The 23,010-nt window shown below is 56.6% G+C and overlaps 1 protein-coding gene across 1 annotated transcript; it reads left to right on the top strand.

The window, feature by feature from the left end:
• Positions 1–4,647: 4,647 nt before the first annotated feature.
• On the top strand, positions 4,648–22,274 carry CYGB (cytoglobin). The gene is made up of 3 exons (XM_074847324.1): positions 4,648–5,125; positions 15,924–16,155; positions 16,732–22,274. Exons 1-3 carry the CDS (start codon positions 4,983–4,985, stop codon positions 16,894–16,896), a joined length of 540 nt encoding a protein of 179 aa, XP_074703425.1. The 5' UTR covers positions 4,648–4,982; the 3' UTR covers positions 16,897–22,274.
• The last annotated feature ends 736 nt before the right edge of the window (positions 22,275–23,010 follow it).

The raw sequence follows: 23,010 nt of genomic DNA, 5'->3' as shown, positions 1-23,010 counted from the left end.
GTCCTGCCTGGGTGTCTTCATCCTGTGCTCCCTGCCCAGGCATCACCCAGCAGTGCTGCTGTCCCTGTCCTCAGGCTGGTGTCCCTGGCATCATTCTGCTCCCACATGGGGGGGTGGTGAGCTGGAGGTCGGGGTTGGGGTCCCCTCTGGGAGCTGGGGGCTTGGGGCAGGATCCCACTGCGGGGTTGCTTCAGTGGCAGCACAGACCTCGGTCTCTGCACAAAGCTGCATCTGTTAGACTTAGACCCCAGAGCAGACAAACCCTATTTCCACGTAAGAAGGAGAGCCTGGGCTGGTTTGGTTTAAACACATTCCCCACTCGCTCCAGCAGCACCGCCTGAGGTCTGGTTTCAATCAGAGGAGGAATGTCTGCCCCCGGCTTTGCCCTGCACAAGCAGCCTGGGTTTCATTTCCCCGGGGCTGCCCAGGGCGGGGGGGATGACACAGCAGCTCCCCCGCTGTCAAGTCCCTTGCCCAGCTCTTCCCAGCCGTGTTGAGGACATGGGAATCCCAGTGTCTCAACGCTACTGGTCTTTATGAGTAAATTAGCGACCGAGCGTGCCAGCGACGCCGATGATGATGGCTACATGATTAAGTGCCTCACCACCCCCACGTGATGCAGGCAGTGATGCAACCCCAGCTGGATCTGGGGGGGTCCTGTTGGCTGTAGCCCCTTTTAACTCCCCCGGCATGTTATCCTCCAGCCTGTTCCCGCAGTGACGGCTCGCAGGCCGCAGGCGCTGCCGGCGCAGAGCTGGAGCATCAGGATTGCGCATGGGTCTCCTGGGATCAGAGAAGCCGGGGGAAGGAAACCTGCAATAAGTACAGAGCATTTATATAGGCTTTAGGCTAAATCCTTCCCTCCCTGGGTAGCAGGCACTGCAAAGCCATTTCCTAAGGTCTTGTTATTCCTTTTCAGGCCAGGAGTTTGCAGCTGGCAGCAGGGCTGGATTAGGAAGGGGGAGAGAGAGGCATTGCACACTGGGGGCAATGCTGGGTGAGCCGGGCTGGCAAACAGGGACTTTGTTTCAGCAGTGTTCAGGGTGACAAGTCCAACATCTCCGGGTGAGATAGCGCAGCAGCCCGCAGCAGCTCCAGGAGGAGGACAGAGGAGGAACACCCAACCTGGCACACACGTGTGTCCTGCAATAGCCCTCGGCCATGTTGGTGGGAGCAAAAATGGCAACGAGCCCTGTCAGCATCTCCCACCTCCCACCCTGTCCAGCTCAGAGGGAAAAGGGGCAGAGTCAGGGCTGCTCTTCTGGGTGCCTTGTGCTTTACCATACTGGTGCCTTCTGCCTTTATTTCACTTAAAATCTCAGGGCTGCTACTGTTCTGGCCAGGTCAGTGTCTCAAGGGTCTGGGAGAGGGCTCCTTGCTGGGCTCCCACCATCACACCAGCACCAAGGGCTTGGGGCAGCTCCCGCAGCTCCTTCCCAAAGCACTCCCTGAGGGAGCTCGTGGGGTTTCTTCCTGGGGCCACCCCAACTAATGGTGTTTGTCAGAAGGTCCCAGGGAGCTGACTTTGCAGGGGACACAAGAAGTCACCTGCTTTTCTCTAGGAACCAAATAACAAGCCTGTCCCCACGCACGAGGGAAGGTGGGCTCAGCCCCGGGGGTCTGGATTTGGGGTTTCTGCCTTCGCCCCAGAGACAGTGGAGGAGTCAAGGGTGGGGATCTGCCATCATCTACATCCCACACGCTGTGGAGCTGAAGTCTCAGGTTTTTTTGCCTTCACCTCCCACTCGAGGATTGGGAGCCAAGTACATTTCTCATTGCACCCAGCGCACGGGGAGGAGGAGAGGCAATGTGGGAGGGCACGGGGGGAGTGGGAGAAGCCGTCGGTAGGTGGGTACAGACCCCGCAGGAACACGGAGTGGCATGAGCAGGGGCTCGGAGGGGCTGGAAACCCATCCTCACCCCCTGCGGCCGTGCAAATGGAGGGCGGCTTGAACAGGCACTTGATCTCTCCCTGCTGTGCAGATCTGCGGGAGGAGCAGGCTCGGGTTTGGCAGGGAAGGGGCCCCGCTGGCAGGGCTGGCACCACGGTGCCACCCTGTCGCGGGGACAGGTCCGTGGGAAGGAGGTGGAAAGCAGGAGGGCTGCGATGCTCAGCTGGAGATGAGGGAGGGATCGGGGTGTTAAAATGAATTGGGATCTGAGAGACATTTCTTCCACAGGGATTACCCAAGCTGATCCCATCTCAGCCTTCCCACTGGCTATGGGGACCAAGTCCTCTGTCCCCATTCCTGAGCCCCATGGCCCTGGGCCACCCTGCCATGGCAGCGGGCACTGTGCTGAGGTCCCCTCTGGGACAGCGGGCAGCGGCCATGGGCAGCTTGGGCTGGGCAGGGCAAGGAAATGCCATCTCAGCCCTCGGGGCTGTCACCTCCCTCCACACAGCACCTTGCACCAAAGGGACCAGGGAGTCACCGGAGTCACTGTGAGGCCATACGGGCTGGCAGGGCATCGCAGGGCAACGCTGCCTGCCTGCAGTGCAATCCCCAGCCAGGATTTTGCAGCAATGGGGTCAACGCAGCATCTTTCTCCTTCTGGAACAAGTCGCCTCCTAACCCTGAGCCCTCAAGAGCAATAGTTGTGGGAAACCATGGAAACGGGCAGCTGGTGCGTGACAGCGTGTGCCCGTGCTCCTGCCCCTGATTTATGTCCCACATCTGGGACAAGATGCAGAAGTTCAGGGCTGTTGAGGTTCATTTGGGGTTCTGAGGCAGCGGAGCATCGCCGCCGCTTTACTCACCGCCTCCTGTTTGCGGAGCAGGATGGCACGTGGGAACGGGGCTGGGCTCCTGCCAGGGCCAGATGTGATGTCCCCAAAGAGGGAGGCAGAAACCTTGAAAAGGCTGGGGGATTTCTCACTAACTTTTCTAATATTCTAATATTTCTAAATGGAGACTCTTGAGCCAAGACCCTGGCCCGCAGCAGCCAGGCTCACCAGGTAACCAAATGTGAGCCCAGTATTGACTAAGACACAAGGTACGAAAGCTTTGAAGAGTCCTTTTCTTTAAACACACAGCAAGTAATAACTTAACCAATGCTCCACCTAGATTATCACCCGAGCATTCATATTTGTCAGAATTTGAGTTTTTTCCCTTTTTGAAAGCTCTAGCGCTGCATTGCAGCTTTGCTCTGGTTTTAAGCTGGGTCTAAGCACAGCACCTCTTCCCCTGCATTTTTAAGGGAGGGCAATAAACTCGGCCATGACAACCTGGGTTCAGGGGGGTTTCTCTGCTCTGTGGTGGCCACCTGGGGACACTGTAGTTAATACTTGAGCAGAGGTTCACAGGTGCTAATCCCAGTGGCTAATGGTCAGAAGGCAAATCCAAACTTTAAGCTGGCAGGTGAAAATCTGATGATTTGGAAGCCGGTGGCAGTGTTACCAGGGACCTGAAGGATGACCGACTGTTAGGCTGGCTATGCTGCTGTGTTTTTACACTGCTGGGTTTGGCAGCTCCCAGGTGAGTTGAGCTTTGTGTCCCTGAGCCGAGGAGTTCACGGACATGTGGGGCTCCCAGTCTGTCCCAGCACAAATTCGAGGGGGGACCCACATTGGGAGGCCTGTGGGCAGCACCTTCTCCACCGGTTCTCATTAGATCTGCAAGAGCAAATTTGCTGACACTGCCAGCCTGGCTGCTGTTAGCGGGGAGGTGGCCGAGGCTGGTTTGCAGGAGAAATACAGCAAAAAGCCTCGACAGATCTGCAATAACAAAACTCCAGCCCCCAAAAGGGGCTCAGCCACCCCCCAGCCCTTGCCTGCCTGGGTGTCAGAGCTGCACCCTCAGCCTGTCTGTCCGTCTGTCTGTCTGGTGCGGGAGGCAGCTGTGCACACCAGGCTGCTTCTCTTGTCTCTGATCCCCCTCTGGGGGATTGTTGGTTATTACAAGTCTCTGTAGTATTTTCCTTCTCTCTGTGCAAATGGACTGTGCTGCGGGTTTAATATGCCGGATTGTCAGGGAGCTGGAAATGGCATTTGGGTAAAAAAACAGCCCAAAAACACACACACGAAGGCAGCAGGAAGCCTGGCGTGGAGGTGTTCCCGCGCTCCTCATCCCTGCCAAGACGCTACCAGGAGCGATGCAATCGCAGAACAACAATAATATATTCCTTTCACAACTGCCTTAACTCTGGATCCCTTTACAAGTGAGTCCTGCCATGTGAAGGGAGAGCAAATTCTCATCATTAAAAAAGTCCCCATGGGACAGACCATGATCTCTTTTGGGTGGCAGAGAGATGCTGGCGGGTGGGGGTGCCTCGCACTCCCCTCTCGCCCCGACTCTCCGTGCAGCCCAAGAATCAGAGGCAGGCGAGGGTCTGTCCTTCAAAACACAACCGCCTGCAAAATAAGGGGGAGCCAAGGCAGAGCTCAGCGCAGCCAGCGGTTGCGATAACTTTAACTCGGCACTTTGGATTCTGAATTTCCTCTGAGCTGTTTACAATGACTGAAAAAAAAAACTTCCAGCCCTACCTCCCCCCACCAGCACCGTCCTGATGTTGCCCAGAACATCTCCTTCATCCCTCCCTTTTGGGGAGAAAAAAAAAGGGAAGGAGGGAGGAGTGGGAGAGAGGAGGAGAGAGGGAGAAAGTGAGCTCACGTTCACACATTGGTAAAGAGGCTGGTCTTGCAATGCCTTTGAATATTTTACTTTTAGGCAGTTCCTCATCAGTCAGCCACACACATCCGAGCCGAGCTGAAGCTAACTACAGCCGTGGACAGCACTAGGAGATCTGAAATCTAATCGCATGCATCATACCTCCAGGATATTTTTTTAAATTACATATATAAACACGCCGACAGGCAGCCGCGCTCGCACACACACACATATACATCCACACGTCGGCAGAGCCGCCAGCACCCGCACGGCCGCTGAGCAAACACCTTGTCTCTTCTCGCAGGATATACCCGCTCACACACATCTCTCTTTATCTCCTCCTGGCTTCCCGTAGGATCGTGCCGGCTGTTTTTCATGGAGAAAGTCCAGGGAGAAATGGAGATTGAGAGATGGGAAAGAAGTGAAGAGATTTCAGACGCAGAAAAAAAGGTTATTCAAGAGACATGGAGCAGAGTATATGCAAACTGCGAGGACGTTGGGGTCTCCATACTCATCAGGTATTTAAAAAACAAACAAAAAAAGGAAGCAGCAAAGCCAACTAAATCTCTTTATAGCTGAGAAAGAGGCAGAACAATATATATAACTGAACTGAAATGAATGACAGCGAGTGGGGAGCTGGCTGGGTGTATTCGCTGGCTGGGAGCAGGGAGGGTTTCACAGCACTCCTCTGATTTCCACACCTTTGAGCCGGGTGGCGGCAGCGGGGGGAGCGGGGGGAGCCTTGCCGGGGACTTTGGGGAAAGCAGCTTCCCTCGCAAAGGTCACCTTAGCCTGCGGACAGAGCTGGGGGGACGGCAGAGGGCGGGGGAGAGCGGTGCCGGGCTTGGGTGGGTTGGGGGTATTTTTTTTTTACCCCCCCCCCAGTTAGCTGCGTGCGGATGGCATCAGTACGTAGCAGGCTGGCGGGTGAAATAATGCAAGTTGGGAGCCAAGATAAAACCCAAGCAGGTGTGTCTCCGAGGGCACCATCTGTCCCTCCGGCGGCAGCGTCGGCGGGAAGGAGAGCGCTGAAGTTGGCGGTGGCAGGGGGGTGTGGGGGGCACAGGCAGGAGAGGGGGGCAGTGACAGGGGACAGGGACCCAGCTGCCCTGGGGGTGGGGTGCGGAGCATCGCCCGACGAGGTGGGGCTGTGTGACAGCTCGCAAGCCCCGTGTCTGCATCTGAAACCAAAACAGGGGAGATGCTCTTGAGGCGGGGAACAGAGGCAGGTGGCTTTTCTTGTGTTGTCTGGGGGCGCAACCCTTGTCCGGGTACCCCGGGAAAGCACCGAGGGGGAATCCCACAGGCTCCTGCAGACACCGGGAGTTTGGGGTATCAGTGGGGTGCAGCAGCAGCAGGCTGTTTCCCTTATTTAAGAGGGGAGAGGAGGACGGGCAGGGCAAGGAGAGGGGCAGGCAAGATGCCTGCACTGACCTGTTGGCAGACAGCAAAGGTGTTCTCCAGAGAGACAAAGCTCCCACCACCCATCCCGGGGAGCAGCAACTCAGGGCGCCCTGACCAGGCTCCCACCTGGACCCAGCCCCAGGCACCCCAGAGAGGAGACAGGAGACTGGGTTGTGCCCTTCCTGTTTTGTTCCTGCAGCAGGGGACTGTGGGTGCTCAGAGAACCCCTGGGATGGATGCGCTGTTTATTAATAATCATCCAAAAGTTTTCCAAGAGGCTGAGAGCTAACGCCCCGAGCCCGCGGGATCTGCAGAGAGCAGAGGCTCCCTGGACGTGCCGGTGAGGAGAGATGGTTTCCCTCCAGGCTCGCTGCCAGCACTGCAATGGGATTTTCCTAACAAGACCCCTCCGCAGAGAATCCAGAATGACATTTGAGTCCCCTCTCTGCCTCCTCCTCAAACATTTCCTTCTCCCAGAGCCAGCTGATGGCTGAGCCCGTTCCCCCACAGCCCCCCGCTCCGTGCAGCTGACCGGGGCGAGCTGGAGGTGCAGCAGCCCCCGCAGCTGGGGACACCAAACCCACCTGCGCTGGGTTTGAAGCCCACACGTGGCAGAGGTCTGCAGAATGCAAAATTCCCCCTTTCCCCATCCGATGAGCTTTGGCACGGGGCTTGGCCAGCAGCCGTGCATGGCCAGCTCCTTGCCCGGCACCCTGGTCATGCCATGGCCCCGTCCGCAAGCGCAGCCGGGTGCCCCCCTGCTCGCGAGCACAGGGAGGGTGGCTGGGTGCCCACGGCTGGCACTGAGGGACTCTTGGCAATGCCATGGGGGATTCACCCAGGGCAACCCACTGCTTTTGGTGTCCCTGTGTGCAGTCATGGGGCTCAGAGCAGGGCTGGGGACTAGGGGTAGTGAGGACCATGTGGTTGAGCTCTGGTCCCGACTCAAACTTTCCCAGTAGAAGTTTCTGGTCTGTTTTTTTTTCCCAGGGAGAGCTGTGGCACCGTGGTGAGGGGTTTCTCCCAGCTGTGCCAACAGGGCAGGACTGAGCTGGCTCCCAGGGTGAACCCTGGCTCCTTGGGAGCCTTTACATGCTCGGCCATGGCGTGTGCCCTGGCACATCCCAGCTAAACCCACCACCGTCTCCTTCAGTCAGAGCTTCGCTGGGATGCTTAAAGTGAGGTCTGGACTTTCAGTGTGTGTCCCCGGGGATGGCAGTGTAATTTAGGAGAGCTGCCAGCCCCTCCAGCAGCACCGGTTGGAGCAGCGCACTTGCCTGCATCCCTGTGCCACAGCTCCAGTGGCCGAGCTGCCCCCCCAGCGGTGAACCCCATCCCCAAAGATGGCTTCGTGCTGCTGCCCCGAGCCCTGCTCCCCCCACGAGCTCAACCCGAGCTCCGCGGGGAAGCGTGTGCCTGGTGAAAGCAGGGCAGCCCTGGCCAGGGTTGGGAGCACCGGCGGCCGCCGCTCTCCCGGCTGCGTTTCCCAGCTGGCATCAGCCGCCGGGAGAAGTGGGTCATGCGTGGAGGCCGCCGGGAGCCCGGGCGGCGCGGGGGGCAGCCGCTTCCCAAGACATGATTCAGCAGCTCCAGAGGTCGGGGCTGGGGAGGGGATGGTGGGCGACCGTCAGTGCGGTGTGAGCTGACCTGCCCAGCTTGCTTTTGGGGGCTGGAGGCTGAGAGCTGCCCCAGCCAGCCGCTGTGCTTTACCGGTACAGGGCTGGTGTTGCTCATTGCCTTGCTAGGGAAACTGAGGCAGAAAGTGATGTGCATAAGGATGGCTGGGGAGAGGGAAGGGGGATGCACGGCCGTGGGCCCCCCTTTGGTGCATCTTCACTGTGCAGACCGGTAAAATCAGGCAGATCTGTTAGCAGGCACATTTCTGTTGGGGTTGCGACAGTTGCCCGTGTCTGGTGGCGGAGGGTCTCTCCATGCTTTCCTGCTCCGTCCCCTCTCCATCCCTTCGGAGCTGCTGAGGGCAGGGAATGATTTTTTCCCCTGTGGGAAGGGTTTGCAGCACCTCTGGACATACAGGGACGAAATGAATCTGGAGCCTGATCCTGTGCCCCGAGGGCAGAGGCAGGGAAGCAGCAATGCCCACACAAAAGGCAGCGATGGGGAGGGCTGCAGCACCGGTATCCCCAGGAACGCAGTCTGGCTCCCTCTGCCCCCCCCTTCAGCCCCTGCCCAGCAGCTTCCTCCTCCACCCCAGCCTTTCCATGCTTTGCAGATGGGGAAACTGAGGCACAGAGCTGGGCATCAGGTTCCCAGCCCTCATGGCTGCTGCTGGTGCTCAAAGCTGTATCAAACCTCTGCGGTCCTGCCAGCAGCATAGAGGGGTCCCTCATCTCGCAGGGCCTCTGTGCTCCCAGGGGACACAAACAAGAATAATGGGGACTTCTGGTTGAGCAGCCACCAGATCATGGGAATCTGCGCTCTGTGGTTAAAACTATGTCGTTAATTGACAATTTCCTCGGTGGGGAGCCTCTCACCGGAGGAAGCACAGTCTCCTCGCCACGCTCATCTTCCTCCTCCAGAGCTCAGGGGCCGCTGCAGGCTCCATCTCGCAGCCTTAACCCTTCGGAGCTGGAGCTGGAGCCTCGACCTGCACGTTTGGGGCCGTGGTATCAGCTGGGTCGCTCCCAAGCAGGCAGCTGGCCAGCACAGCTGGGAGCCCTGGGCTGCAGCTCACCCGTAGCCTCCCTGTGCCCCCAGACTCGTTGCTGTGCCTTGTTTTCCCCATCTGTAATTTAGGAATCAGCCCTTTTTGAAAAACACTCCTCCCTAAAGAGATCACAGCAGGGCCGCCCAGGCGTGTGGGGGGAGCAGGGCAGGTTCAGCAGCTCCAGCACCTGCATTAGCCCTTGCCGTGCGGCGCAGGAGCCCTTCGAGCACGCGGCCGTCGCTCCCCAAGCATCCCCCTTTCCCTAACGCCCTCGCAATGGTTTATTGCCAACGCCCCACGCTCCGAGACTGCGCTGGGGGATGCAAGCACCCGGGTGGCTCAGCCCTGCCGCTGCCAACCCTTGGCAGCACGAGGGGCTGAGGGCGCCCAGGCGAGCAGGGGTGAGCAGCAGTGGGGGCTCGGGACCCTCCCTCCTTTGCAGACACCGACTAAGCCCGGGACGCCAGAGCTAAGACCGCAGCCGTCACACGCGTTCGCTCCCACACCCACACACACGTACCGTGGTCACAGATGTGGGACCACAAAACTTTATGGATCCCATCAGGGGATAAAACCCAGGGACAGTTTCTGTTAGCTTCCAGGCAAATCCACACCAAATGTTAATGCCGTGCCAAGCGCAGACAATGCAACCTGCCACAGCCACCGCAGGCTGTGCTGCGTCCGTGGGGTTTCTCCATCACTCTTTCCTCCATCTCCACTCCAGACCCATCAGCTTTCCAAATTTCCAAAATCGTTACCTTCTCCATCACTCCTGATGTTCTCTTTCCCTCTCAGGAGGTGTAGGAGGGGAAGCAAAAAGATTGTCAGCACAGAATCAGACCCCTGGATTTTGACAGCTGCTTAGTCTGAGCTAACACACCTGGATTCAGAGAGTTTGCAAAGAGCTTTGAAATACAAAAGCACTCCTTGGATGCCAGACATTACTGTAAGACTTAGGTTAAAATAGCAAAGAACCTGAATAATGAGTCTGGCAACACAGAAAAACCTTTTTTTTCAGCTGAATCTAAAAAAATGCATTGAATCCACCCAAAAAAATGACATTTAAAGACATTTAAAGAACCCCAAAGCCAACATGTGTTTTGTGGAGGTGTCCATAGGGAAGAGGGTCTGTTCCTGGCTGCTCAAGGGCAAATTTCAGAGCAAAGCAGCTCAGAGAGATCCCCGTGCTGCAGTATCTTGCTTTGAAAAGGGCCCAGTGACAAGACCGAGCTTCTGGGTGGTGATGTCCCTGTCCCATGGCTTGTCACATGCTCGCGAGTCATTGTGGTCAAGCTGGAGAGATGTTTTTCTGGAGACAAGGAGAGCCCGAGAGCAGCAGGACTCTGCTCTGCTGACAAGGACACGCAGGAGCGGTGAAGGGGACGAGTGTGGGTTTAATGAGCTCTGTCCAGAAACAGCCCCTTTGCATACGTCTGCGTTTTCTCTCTGATCACAGCACCTGAACCCAGCCCTTTCGGTGCTTCATGGCCAAGGTGGCTGCATGGGGATCCCTGCGGCACATCCCGCACCAGCCGTGGCCTGGGGGCTGCCAGCAGCTCTCAGGGTGACCCGAGAAGAGCCGTTCCCACATCCCCTGTCCCAGGGAGAGCCTTGAATCACTTGTGAGCTGTGTGGGCCTAGAAAGATCCCACTTGACACCCCGAGAGCTGCAAGGACATCCCTGGCCAAGGGAAGAAAAGGCACAGGGGGGTCGAACAGTTTCCCTGGATGATTTCCCTGGCTATGGCTGAGGACATGCTGGATGTGTTGATACCAGCCCTGAAAATCCCTCCCCCGGATTTTTAGCAGCCGGCTCCATTAATGAGGCTGCTGCAGCGGAGCGGGGCTGTGCCTCCGAACGCGGCTGGGCGAGCGCCCGTCTGCGGAGTTTCAGCGCTCATTAAAAGCAGGGAAATGTCAGGACAGCCCTCGTCGGGCTGGCAGGCGCTGAGCACGGCCGGGGAACGGGGAGTGCTGGCTGGCTGGCAATCCTGCTGGAGCACAGCGCCGGGGACGAGCGGCCGGTGGAGCCGCTGGTAACGCCGGGGCTGCTGGAAATCGGCACGGGAGCATTGGAGGGGAGAAGTGGTGGCAGATGCCAACAAAAATTGGGTTCCAGATTTTGTTGCATGGATGGCAGGTCCCGGCACAGGGACCTCGTCCTTGTAAATTGGGGGTATCTCCTCTCCACCTGGCCGGGGGTTGTCTTCCACCCCCAAACCCCTCTGCTGTCCCTGGGGGTTGGGGACACGCAGTTGGGCTCCAGCAAGCTCCATCCTCACGGTGCATCTGCCTCGGAGGCAAGAGTCACATTTTACCATCGTTTCCTAACACCCATGGACCCCGTGGAGCTGTGCTGACCCTGCTTGACAGAGCTGTAGGAAGGGTGCCTGGGTGGGGGGAGATGCTGGTGGGGGGGTGGAGGGGGCTGACACAGCCATCCCTGTCCCTGGGAGCTGCTTGCATCCAGCGGGCAGGGATGCAGGCAGGGACAGCGGTTTGGCAGTGGAGAGGGGCAGGGACACACTTGTGGAGGATGAGAATGATGCTGTGGATGAAGGCACTGAGCAAAGGGGATTACAAGTGCCGTAGGAAACCAGAGGCACGTGGGAAAGCCGCTTTGACACTGTTAATTCATTTATCTGATGAAAGCTGTCCTTACCCCTAGCCTAAAGGTTCTTCTCCTCAGCCAAGAGGCTTTAGGCTGAATCCACATACATGGTAGGGGGAGACAGCAATGAGGACTTGGAGGTGTGAGTTGTGCACACACGAGTGAGCAGGACATGCTCCCGGGGGTTGCTAGCTCAAGTCCAAATGTATTTGGCTGCATCTTTGCTTCTGGGTCCTCTCCCAGCCCCACTGGGGTGTCCTGGTCCCTCTGCCCTGGGGCTCTGCACTACCTGGGGTGTTACGGCCCCCGAGCTCGTCTTGTGCTGGAATCTGCTCCTGAGGCTTTGCAGTGGGACGTGGGCTTCACCTGGAGGAAGGCCAGCTACACCTCTTCTCCCTCAGCTGTAGCAGAAGTTGAATATAGCATCAGTGTGGGGACTGAGGGCTTGGCCCTTTGCCCTCCAGCCCTCCTGCACCAGAGCTGGAGGTGCTGCCCACCACCACCTCCACCAGTCCGTGAGCCCTCGGAGAGAGGACACGGGCAGAGCTGTGCTGTGGGAGCAAGCAGGCACCATCTTCTGCTTACTCCAATTAGATTTGCCTTTTTCTGTCTTGCTGGGTGGTGGCATTGACATGGCTGAGACCTTTTTCACCTTGGGCTGGGAGCTGTAAACACAGGCAGCACTCAGCACCCCTGCCCCAGCCCGAAAATAGGACAATAGACTACAGGTGGCTGCGGGGAGCAGGGGGAACGTGCAGGCGAAGCGGTGAGACAGCCCTCGGCATAATAAATAGCAGCACCACACACCACCTGCCTACCCATTATCAGCTGCTTTGTAGGCACCCGAGCAGAAAGGAGTTGGAAGGAGAGGTTTGCAAAGGGACATGGAGAGACTCCAGGCTGCGTTAGAGAGAGTTTCTCCCACGTAGAGGGATGAGGCAAGAGAAAACATGAATGCATTGGTAGGAAAATCTAGCAAAAGTCTACAAGTGCTGCCTGGGGGTTCAGCTGAAGCCTCCCAGCAGCTTTGAGGGCTCGCTAGCATTTTTGCCCTGAAGTTTGCAAACAGGGTAAGTGAGGCATCAAGGGTTTAGGTGCTCAGGGGGATCAAACAAGCAGCTTCCTTCCTCCTTCCAGCTGGGAAAGGAAGGGGATGGCTGGACGTGAAGAATTCTCTGTGTGCGGTTTGCTCTGCGGGGTCCGGGGAGAGGGGGGGAGACTGGGAAGATGGGAGGATGGGAGGAGAAGCAGCATCTCTTCCTGAACAGAAAACCCAGGAAACAAGTTCCCAGTGACTGCAGTGGTTTTGCACCTTAATTATTTCCTTTGGCTCTGCTACTGGGAACGGTTGTGTCCTTAAAGCTGTTAAAATGGCAAAAGAGAGAGGAAAAGTAATCCTGACATCCTGTCCGTTGGGTCCAGATGTAGCTCACAGAGTACAAATTAGTGGGTGCAGAATGGAATCGCTTAAAAAGAAATTTAATGAGATCGGTATGCAGGCATCTGGTTTCTATCAATCATCATTTTGTGTGATATGCAATGGTAAGTATCATCTTTTTAATGACTCCGAGGAAGAAGGAGCCCAAAACACACGCACACATAATGAGCCAACAAAATTCCAGAGCCTGAGAGGTTTGAACTCTCAAAAAATCTTCTGTAGATGGAAAAACCCCAACTGACACCTCTTCTAATTCGCTATTGTTTGACTTATTTTATTTCTTCCTCTTTTTTTTTCTCCTTTCCTCTGGTTATATTTAACCTTTGTGTTAAATTAATCTTCTCTGTTTATTAACAACTACCACTGAGCGAGCCTCCTTCCCTCTTAGTTCGACAACTCAAATATTTGCTCCAGGCCAGAAGTTCTTGCCGCAGGCGCCTGCCTTTCTCCAGCCCTGCAGAGAAGCACTGGCCAAGGAGAGATGGCTGCAGGTCTCTGGCCAGCCACGGGTTTGCTTTTGGACTTGAAGCAAAGATGGTTTGGGCTCCCCAGTTTCAGTTCTCCATCGCTGAAGGAGAGCAGACAGCACACGGGGTTGAGCACGAGCCGGGGGTTTGCTGGTTTTACAACCCTTGAGCACCACTGCCGTCCCTCATGCAGGTCCCTTAGGAAAGGTGCTGGGCTCAGCTCCACGGGGGCATCGCCTTGAGGGTCTGCGAAGTGGGGAAAGGTTGGAAACCAAATCTCTGGGTCCTTCACTAGCCTGGTCTCACCCAAGTTGGGAACTTTTTGGGGTTTAATTAATCTTTGCTCCTGGTGTAGGTGGTCAAAGGCAGCAGGGAGGTGGAGGTGATGCTGTGGGAGAGGCACAAAGCTCCTGCTCCTGAGGGGCATCGGCTCCAGCAGCTCCTTTCAGTCCTTCTCTTGGGGGATGCTGCAATCCCTGGTGATGTGGAGTTGGTCCCCCTTCTGCTGAAAGAGCCTGGCTCAGACCAGGATTTTTTCTCAGCTATTCCCTGGGTCTTCACAACACCATGCCCTTGAGCTGAAGATCAAATGGGGCTTTTCAGGGAACTTCCGATGGTTTGGGATTCAGAGGGTTAGGCACACACTGACCAGCTGGCAGCCTCCATCCCCTGCATCGGGGTAGACTGTGGGCAGCAGGTCCCACTTCCAGCAGCACCCTCTGCTCCCAGCACCCAGGGGGATGCCTTCCAGAGCCGGACAGTGAGGGGGGAAAAGACCCGCTGGCAGGGATGGCAAAACCCTTAGCTCGGACTGGTGTCTGCTGTCCATAGCTGGAGGGCATTGATCTCAAGGGCCGGCTTGCACAGAGGTGGGGAGGAACAGGGCTGGGGGGGCAGGGGGAGAAGGATGCTGGGGCTGGATAGAAAAAATGGTTCCATTAAAACAGAGAGGAACATTTGTCTTTCTGTTGGGAGATGCTCAGGGCAGAAGTCTTGAATCCTGGGAACGGTGCTGTCAGCCAGCTCTGTCCCCCAGCCAGGTGACCCGTGTCTATCCCCAACCACCTCTCTGACAGCTCTGAGCTGAAGGGTACGGACTGAGTATCTCTGTGGCAAGAGGAGCTGGAGACAGCCAGGCCTGGGAATGATTCCTCCCGACAGGGACCAGATGTGTCAGAAGGAGCTTTGCTGGGGAGGAGGCTGCACAATAACAAGAGGAGTTTTGTCACAGGTCCCCTCTGGGTTTTAAAAGCAACACCTTGTCTCCCCCTTCCACCTTCCTTCCTCCCCCACCCTTTCTGCCACACACTCTTCACACCTCCAAAACCTATTTTGGGCCGTCTGATGAATCCCAGATGCCTCGGGGAAGCAACAGAAGCGGTGGTGCACTCCAGGCACTGCTTCATGCCGCTTCCTTGGCAATGCCCCCAAGCTTTCACAAGCCAAGGGAGCGGGGGAAGGAAGGGAGAGGGGAAAAGGAGGATAAAGAAGTGGTAAATGAGCCTGGTCCTCAATATTGTGAATATTCATGGAATGGTGAGGAGGGAAGAAGATCCCACCTGGTCGTGGAGGGAGGTAGTGATGGTTGGGAAAAAGGGTGGGATGGGTTCACATGGTTTGGGATGGTGCTTGGGGAGGGGGTTACGGCAGCCTGGGAGTGGGGAGGAGGCAGTCTGTCTGGGGCCAGGGACGATGGGGGACAGCCCTGGGAGCCGCCTGCCACCTCCTGAACGTCCTTCACTGGTCCAGGCAAAGGGGCGCCAGGAGAAGGCAGGGAGAACCTCGTCAAAGGGAGGGAGCCCAGTGAAAGGGGAGAACGAACACTGACATGGTTCTGTCCATGTAAATCAGGTGGAAAGGGATGATTCATGCAACTCCAGTGTCATCCCTGGCTGCTGAGAACCACCGGCTGCAATGCTGGCATTGGTGGTCCCACCCCTGCACCCTGTCACCTTATGCCCTTCAAATCCACCCCCCCCACACCTCCCCCAGCCCTCCAGCTCCCTGGGGAGCTCAGCACATCAGCTGCAACCACAACTTCATTTGCTTCAGCTGCATTTCACTGGGGTTGATTTAATCCAGTAGAAAAGAGGGGCCCCAGCACCTCCAAGAGGCTGGCTGGATGTTTGGGGTATCCTTGTGTTGGGGGAAATGGCTCCTGGCACAGATGAGCAGTGATGTGAGCTCAGGGCTGAGATCTTGCTGGAGGCTGGTGGGGCTGATCTGTGAAAGATGGGGGTATCCCGGGCAGGGGGAGACTATTTTGGGTGGCAATGCAGGAATAAAGCCCATGAGGCCTAGAAGCTGCTGTGGGACTGGGGAAGAGAAGCAGGGAGAGGCTGACTGGGATAAAAAGAGGTTTTCATGCTCATCTCCAGCTCTCTGAGACAGGACGTGAGATTTTGATGTATGTGGGTATGTACACAGCATCTGGCACACCTGGGTGCAGTTTCTGGGTATTAAGAACTCAGTCTTGCCTTTGCTTTGTAGATGAATATCCAGCTGTGATGCCCTTGTAGCAGCCAGGGGAGGCTGGGGAGAAAGGCATTAACCTGCTGATTTTGAGGCAGCTGAATGCCACAGCTCCTGGGGAATTCAATGAGAAAACCAGTCGTGGCTGTGTTAGATGCAAGGGGGTGCTTCCAGCATCTCCACCACTCTGTGCTTTGCTTTAACCTCTCAGCCTGTTCTCGCCCTGCTGATGGTATTTCATGTCTATTATTTCTTGAAGGTTTTTTGTCAACTTTCCCTCGGCCAAGCAGTACTTCAGCCAGTTCAAGCACATGGACGACCCGTTGGAGATGGAGAGGAGCTTGCAACTGCGTAAGCATGCTCGGCGGGTCATGGGTGCCATTAACACTGTGGTGGAGAACCTCAATGACTCCGAAAAGGTTTCCTCTGTTCTGGCCCTGGTGGGCAAGGCCCATGCCCTCAAGCACAAAGTGGAGCCCATCTACTTTAAGGTAAAGGATAGGAGCAAAAAACAAAATATCTGGGATGCTTTAGAAATTAGGCAGAGGGCAGGAGAGAGGGAGCTGTGCTGGTGCTGCCTGTCCTCTCCCAGATGAGGTTGGCTGGTCGTGGGGGTCACTCGCCCTGTGGCCGCAGTGTCCCCCTGTGATGCCACCCCATTCCCAAACACAGCTGACGTGGGAGCAGCAAGTACCTTACCCAGGGAACCCCACCTGCCTGCAGCCCCTTCAGCATGGTTGTGGCTATATGTCTTTTCTTCTAGAAATCAAGCATGGTAGAAGGGACTAAATAATTTGAGGTGCTTAAATTCAGGAGATGCTTGAACGTGCAAGCAGCATGGCACTGTGCCTGGGTCTCGGCCTCCCCCCTGCCTGGGCAGGCTGGTTTGCCAGCCCTGTCTCATCCCTGGGGTGTCACAGACCTCCTGAACATCCGTCTGTCCCACAGAGGGTTGTCATTCCCAGAACTCAGCGATAGGATTGAATTGTTTTTGTAGGAAAAAGCTAAATTTGCGGTAAGCTGCTCCCTGGAGAGTTAGTAACCCTTCGCTGTCTGCCTCCTTCCAGAAACTCACTGGTGTCATGCTGGAGGTCATTGCTGAAGAATATGCCAACGATTTCACCCCGGAGGCGCACGGTGCCTGGACCAAGATGAGGACCCTCATCTACACCCACGTGACGGCGGCGTACAAGGAGGTGGGCTGGGCGCAGTACCCCACTGCCACCCTGTGAGCGGCCGGCGGGGCCAGGCGAGGGGCAGGGAGGGCTTCGCTCACCCCAGGACTTCACTCTGGTCTCTTCTCAAGATCTTCGCTCAGTCTGGGGAGCCCGGTAGGGTCAGCTCCGTTAGCTGCCAAGTCACAATTTGATCTCCATGGGGTTTAAAAACAAACTAAATAAGCCAAAAAAATAGAACCACAAAGGGTGTGGGTGGGTCGGGGTGAAGCAGTTGTAGGGGACGCTGGAAGGGGATGCAGAGTGTGAGGGGAGAGCATTGGGTCCATCTTGCTGTCCTGGCCTGTCCATCACCACCTCCCAAGCCCTGCACCTCGTTTGCGCCATCTCAAAGTCCCTTGCACAAGCTCTGCTGGGCAGCAGTGACGTGCAGCCCCGTCCGCTGATGACCAACATGACCCTTGTTTCCCATGCAAAGCCCCCGGGTAAACCTGGCTCCTTGCTTTTGGGGGTGCAACGCTTATATGGACCGCCGGCTGCCTGGCTGGCACTGAAAACACTTTGCTTGGCACTTTCTCTACTCCCCTGGCAGGGTGGCAGGGCTGACGGCTGCAGTCGGAGCCGCTCTCACCTGCCCCTCACCCTGCACCGTGGGCTGGCAGCAGCCCTCGCCTCCCCCATCACCCCCAGTCCCTCTCCTTGGCTGGCTGTTGGAAACCCTCCTGGGGGGCTGAGGGGAGCGAGGGGGTGGGAGAGATGTGCTCCCTCAGCGCGAGAGAGTGGGGAAGGAGGGGGATGCCTTTGGGCTGCCTCCCCTTGCGGCTCAGAGCACAGCGTGTAGGTGGGATCCCTGTGCAGGGTGCTGGTGAGCCCACCCGCCTCCCCTCAGCTCCCGTGGGCAGCAGGGTGTGCTGAGGATGGGCTGGGGTGGCACACGTTGTGCCATTGCCCTGGGAGCTGGCGTGCGTCCGTCTGTCTGTCCGGCAGCCAGCAGCAGGGCAGTGCAGGGATGTGGGGCCAGGGCAGATCTGCCCCGCTCGGTGAGAAGAGGGGCTCAGGCTGTGATCAGGAGGTGGAAGGATGAAGTGGACGTAGCAGAGGGATTCCTGGGTGTGAAGAAAGGTCCCTGCTCTGTTAAAATTAATAAATAACTTGTTATATAGAGCATATTCCTGCCCTCTTGGTGAAACTGGGTTCCTTCAAATAAAGTGCCTGGTAGAAATCAACCCACGCAGGAGCTGTGTCCCTCCTCAGGAGCTGGCAGTGCTCCCACCCGTGCCTGGCAAAGGGCCCCCCACAGCCCCCCTCAAAACGAGAGATGGCTGCAGGGCTCGCAGCACTTGTCCTGCCTTCAACACCGACTCCTCCTGAAGCTGTGGGCAAGTCTGCTTGGCTTCTGCCTTGGTTTCCCCTTCGGTTACAAAAAAGGGAGGAGGAGCAGCCCCATTGCCTCCTGCACACACGTGCTTGGATTTATAAGATCCTCCGGGGACTGACTGGCAAAGGATCGGGGATGAAGCATCAGGTGTTCTAGGAAGGTTTGCTATCCTTGTCACCCAGTAGTTCCCAAAATGTCTCTGTTATTTTTAGAGCTCTATCATTAAGGGCAATGTTACCTATTGAAGTGGGACGGGGAGTTCCCTTCTGAGGTTTCCTCTGGCCTCACTCCACTACTGCCCTGGAGAGCTGGCAGCTTTCCAGGAAAGACCAGCTCCTGTCCTGGCTGTTGGCTTGGGATCCCCACAGCCACCTTGGGGACATCCCCCACCAGCCCGCCGTGGGGACACTGCTGGAGGGGGCAGCAGCAACTCTCCCAGGGGCTGACCTCCCTCCCGGAGCAGCCAGCCAGAAACTCCTGCTTTGCTCACCTGCAGCCAGTTCATCTGTGTTTTTAATAATCCCCAGGGAATAGCTTGTTTTGCCTGTTTCTGGTATTTTGCTTCCGTGCCAAGGGGGGGTCCTCTTCCCCCCAGCCCTGGCACTGCCGGGGGAGTGGCCAGCACTGTGTGCCCACTCCCAGAAAAGCTCTCATGGGGATTTCTCCTTTCCTCCGCTGGCTGTAACAGCAGGTTTCTGCTCGGGATCTGTGGGACCCTGTACAGAGGGGCAAATGCCCAGCCCTGCCCCTTCCATCACTTGTGTCAAGGTGGTGGCACAGCCCCTGGCTGGGCAGCAACCCCAGGGACTGCTGCTCAGAGCAGCAGGGGAGGTGTTCTTTGGGGAAAATGTCTTCTCCGCTTCCTCTGGACTCACTTAGGTGCAGCCGGGAGTTTGTGCCATCACCCTGTGCCCTGGCTCTGGGCAAAGGGAATTTGGGGAGGGCTCTAAACCTCTTGACTGCATTCCCCAGCACTCCCTCGCCTTCCTGCAGAGCCCTGGGACCAGGGTAACTCCAAAAATATCCCCACAACTCCACTAATGTCACTACAGCCATTCGCTCTGGCCTTGCAGTTCTTTCCTCCCTGTGTCCCACGGTAAAACAGGTGGAGAGGAGCGATGGAGCCAGGAGCGATGGCATGTCCTGGGCAGACACAGAGGGTTGGGTGGAAATAACCACTTGGGGCATGGCTGTCCTTGGCGTGGCAGTGTGCAAGGTCAAGGGGTTTATAAAGGAAGGGACAGGCACAGGGTGACAAGTGATGCTGCTTCGCTGATAGGGTGGCTGTCGTTCAGAGTCAGCACCCCTGAAATTCAGTCCGCCAGCCCGCACCCGTGAAGGCGCCAGCAGCTGATGCCTCCGGCTCACGTCCAAATGTCAAAGCAGCTGCTTGTCCTTTGCACGGTTGGCAGAGGCGCCCTTCAAATGGCAGCTGCTGGCCACGGTCAGGATTAGGCCTGTGCAGATGGGAAAAGACCTGTTCAGTCATTGACTTTGCTCCAGTGCAAGACTGGAGAGCGATCGCTTGGAGCAAAGACTCTTAGATGTTTTTCTGGGTGCATCACGGGACTCTCATGAGCACAACTTCACTGATTTCTGCCAAAACCTCGGGGCCAGCAGCGCATTTTTTTAATGAGTTCATGTACTCCCCATGCTCTGCGGATGCTGAGCCAGGGATGGTTCCGTACAGGGATGTTTCATCTTCAGACAAAGTTCACACATTAACCTTTGAGGTTAATGTTCTCCAGGTGGGAATTTTATTTTTGCAGTGCAAACCGTTCCTCTCCCTTCCCACAACTAAAATTGGGCTCAGTCATGGTCAGCAGGAAAAGCAATTTTTGGGGTGGCTGGAAAGTTCTCATGTTCGTGCCCAACCCACCCGAGTGCCTTGGCTTTGGGGGAGCAGCAGTGAGGTCCCCCCCCACCTCACCTTTGAATTGGCCTTGGTTTCTTTTTTTGGCCTTGGTTTCTTTTTCTTCTTTTTTTTTTCATCCCTACAAAAAACTGACCCATGACCTTGTGCACCCACGCGTGTGTGTGCTTGGCTTGAGTTTTTTTCCAGGCACATTTTTCTAAAGCAAATCCAGATGCGTGCAGCTGCTGTCCCTTGAGGAGCCCCCCCATCAGCCAAATTGCAGTCCAGTCAAGTATATGCAAACAAAAACATGTTTATTTTTACCAGCTCTGTAGGAAGTAAAATGAAGCAGGGAGGGCGGCCGGAGCAGAGCTTGCAAGGGGAAGAGACAGAGATAAAGCAAACACCCCCTCTTCGCCACCCGCAGCAGAGGAGGCATTGCTTAAATCAGGGAAAATTCTCATCTGGGGAGAGATGAAAATGAACAGAAAAAGGAAAAAATACCATTCTGGAATGACAGGGCTGATAAATGCTGTGCAGAAGAGCAGAAAGGGAGGCCGGGTCCTGGCTCTGAGTGTGGCTCTCCGGCACACACGCATGCACATGCCTGCACAGCTGCTCCCTCTTACCACCAGCCCCATTGCCCCCCCTGAACCCACCGCAGCCGGCTGGGGAACCCCTTATTCCCCCCTTCCCTTCAGGCCCTGCTCACTGAGGCTTCACATTTCCCCTCCTGGTGTGCTTGGGCTGAGATAAGGGCACTGCCCAGCCACACTTTGGGCTTGGCTTTGCCCTCCTTGGTGTTGGGAGGTAGGGACTGACTTGTAAAGTTGTCCCCCCAAAGTTCATGGGCAAGAATCTGGGGGTTCAGGGCATGGCACCAGCACATGCTGGGGACCAGCTGGTCTCTCCCCTGCCTTGGGGGGACCCCCATGTCCCCCAGCCCCGTTCACCTTCCCAGGGATGCTGCCAGACTGCTCCTGCTCACTCTGCTCCTCTCCAATGCCCGTGCCGTTGTGGCTGCCCCACACAGGCCAGCTGAGCTCAGCTCAGAGCTGCCACCTCTGTAACCAGGGCAGGATGCGGCCCCTGGTTCAGCCAGTGCCTCTGCATTAGCATCAGGGCTGGGCTTGGACCCGCGACCCGGGTGGCAAAGTCTGTGCTCCCTGCCAGCAGCAGATGAATGCCAAGTGTGTGTGTGTGGGATGTCCCTGAGTCCCCCCCGAGCACCTCATCCTGGCTTTCTTTGGGGATACCTGCTCATATTAACCAGCTTGGCCCCCCCACACCCCAAGTTCAACGCTGCGTTTGATCAGAGGGAGCTCAGTGCTGTAGGGAATGGGAAGTGTTGGGTTGGGACACAGGTCCCGTCCACCCTGTCCCCCCCTCCCTATGGCCAACACCCATGGCAGGTATAGCTCCATCCGCACCCGGCCAGCTAGAGAGACACCCCAACGCCACCAGGGCCCAACGGACAAGGAGCCCTTAAAGACCTTGTGCCACCACCCTTGTCTTCTCTTATGGCAAGACAAATCCCCGAGGCAGCCGAGCCGCAGGCTCTCCCGGGAGAATCCTCTTATGTCTCTGCCACTTTGCTCCAGTTTGCCCCAGTAAAGGGGATCCCAGTGTCTCCCCACTCTCTGGGGAGGTGCCCAGCGACTTCAGTGGGGACCAGATTTCGGCTGGCTGGACTCTGGTGCCAGAGCTCAGCTGTCCCTGCCCCTTGCCGTGGGGAAGCCGCCCTGGTGCACTGATGTCAGGACTGCTCGGGGCCAGCACCAGCGATGCCAGGCAGATGGGTGGAAGGGAAACCCATGAGCTAACCTTGGACCAACTTACAGAAAGGGAGGGATAAAACTACCCGCCTGGGTCTGACCTGTTTAACAGACTGCGACGCTAATTATTTTCCGTAGCTGAAGTTGTCTCTAATTGTTAGTATGTCTTAACCAGTCCCACCGTGACCCACAGACATGAGCCGGCGTGGTCTGATGTAACTCCGTGTCTTTCCTGTTACTGCTGCAGATACTGTTCATGTACGTGTTTCTCGGCGCTTCCGTGCTGGTTTTATACATGCCGTTTCGTGTATGATGGGTGTAACTTGTTTTTCTTTTTGTAGGTTTTTAGTATGTTTGTAACCAGACAGAATGGTGTTATTAAACAAAAAATTGTATCTTCAGTGGATAAATCAATCAAACCCCTCCAGCTTGTCTTGGTTTCTTTCTGGTGGGGTGGCTACGAGGTGGGGGATGTCAGGGGATGCAGGGGGCTGCCTCAGGGCCAGACAGGTCTGTGGGTTCCTACTCACTCTGGGGCATCAGTGAGGGACCTTTGCGGCTGGAAAGCAGCAGCGAAGGGAGGGTACGTGCTCTTCACTGCCCGTCTACACCAAGGGTAGTAGAGGTGGTGGAGGCATCTTACTAGTGGGCTCAGGTGAGAAGGGGAAGGTCTGCTCCTCCTTCAGGCTCTTTGCTTGGCTTCCAGGTACGTTGTGCAAACCTTCAGGGGCTCTCCCTGAATCAGGAGCTGTTCCTGTGCCTTCGCCAGCCTGGTCGGCCTAAAATGCATGCAGGGAGGATGAGCTGCACAGGACCAGCCAGGGACTTTCCCTAACAGATGCCCTAAGCCTGATGCACAGCCTCCATGACGTGTGAACCCAGGCAGACACTGAGACGAAATGTCCTCTCTGCTGCGGGAGGTGTAGGGCAGAGCTGGATGTGAAACCTGAAGTGGTGATGGCTGCAAGATGCAGCAACCACGACCACCAAGGACTGTGAGATAGTTCCCAGCCTTTAAAAATAACAAACAGCTCCCTGAGCAGCAGAAGCCAAGTTTTCCATGGCTCTGTCCCACGCGGCTCCTCCTGTGCCTCTCGCTGCGGCTGAATCACGTTGCAGTGGGATGGGTCCCAGCACGGTTGGGTCACGTTGTGGTTTCCCTC

Source organism: Strix aluco, chromosome 21 (assembly GCF_031877795.1).
Source record: "Strix aluco isolate bStrAlu1 chromosome 21, bStrAlu1.hap1, whole genome shotgun sequence".
Lineage (NCBI taxonomy): Eukaryota > Metazoa > Chordata > Aves > Strigiformes > Strigidae > Strix > Strix aluco.
Note: the sequence above shows the minus strand (reverse complement) of the source record. Positions and strands in the feature narration are given on the sequence as shown.

What these genes read in the sequence shown, in the direction of transcription:
- CYGB (XM_074847324.1), top strand. Translation starts at nt 4,983, where the DNA reads ATGGAGAAAGTCCAGGGAGAAATGGAGATTGAGAGATGGGAAAGAAGT. An exon ending in GGGGTCTCCATACTCATCAG is followed by an intron (nt 5,126 to 15,923) that starts GTATTTAAAAAA and finishes TATTTCTTGAAG; the next exon opens with GTTTTTTGTCAACTTTCCCT. An exon ending in TGGAGCCCATCTACTTTAAG is followed by an intron (nt 16,156 to 16,731) that starts GTAAAGGATAGG and finishes GCCTCCTTCCAG; the next exon opens with AAACTCACTGGTGTCATGCT.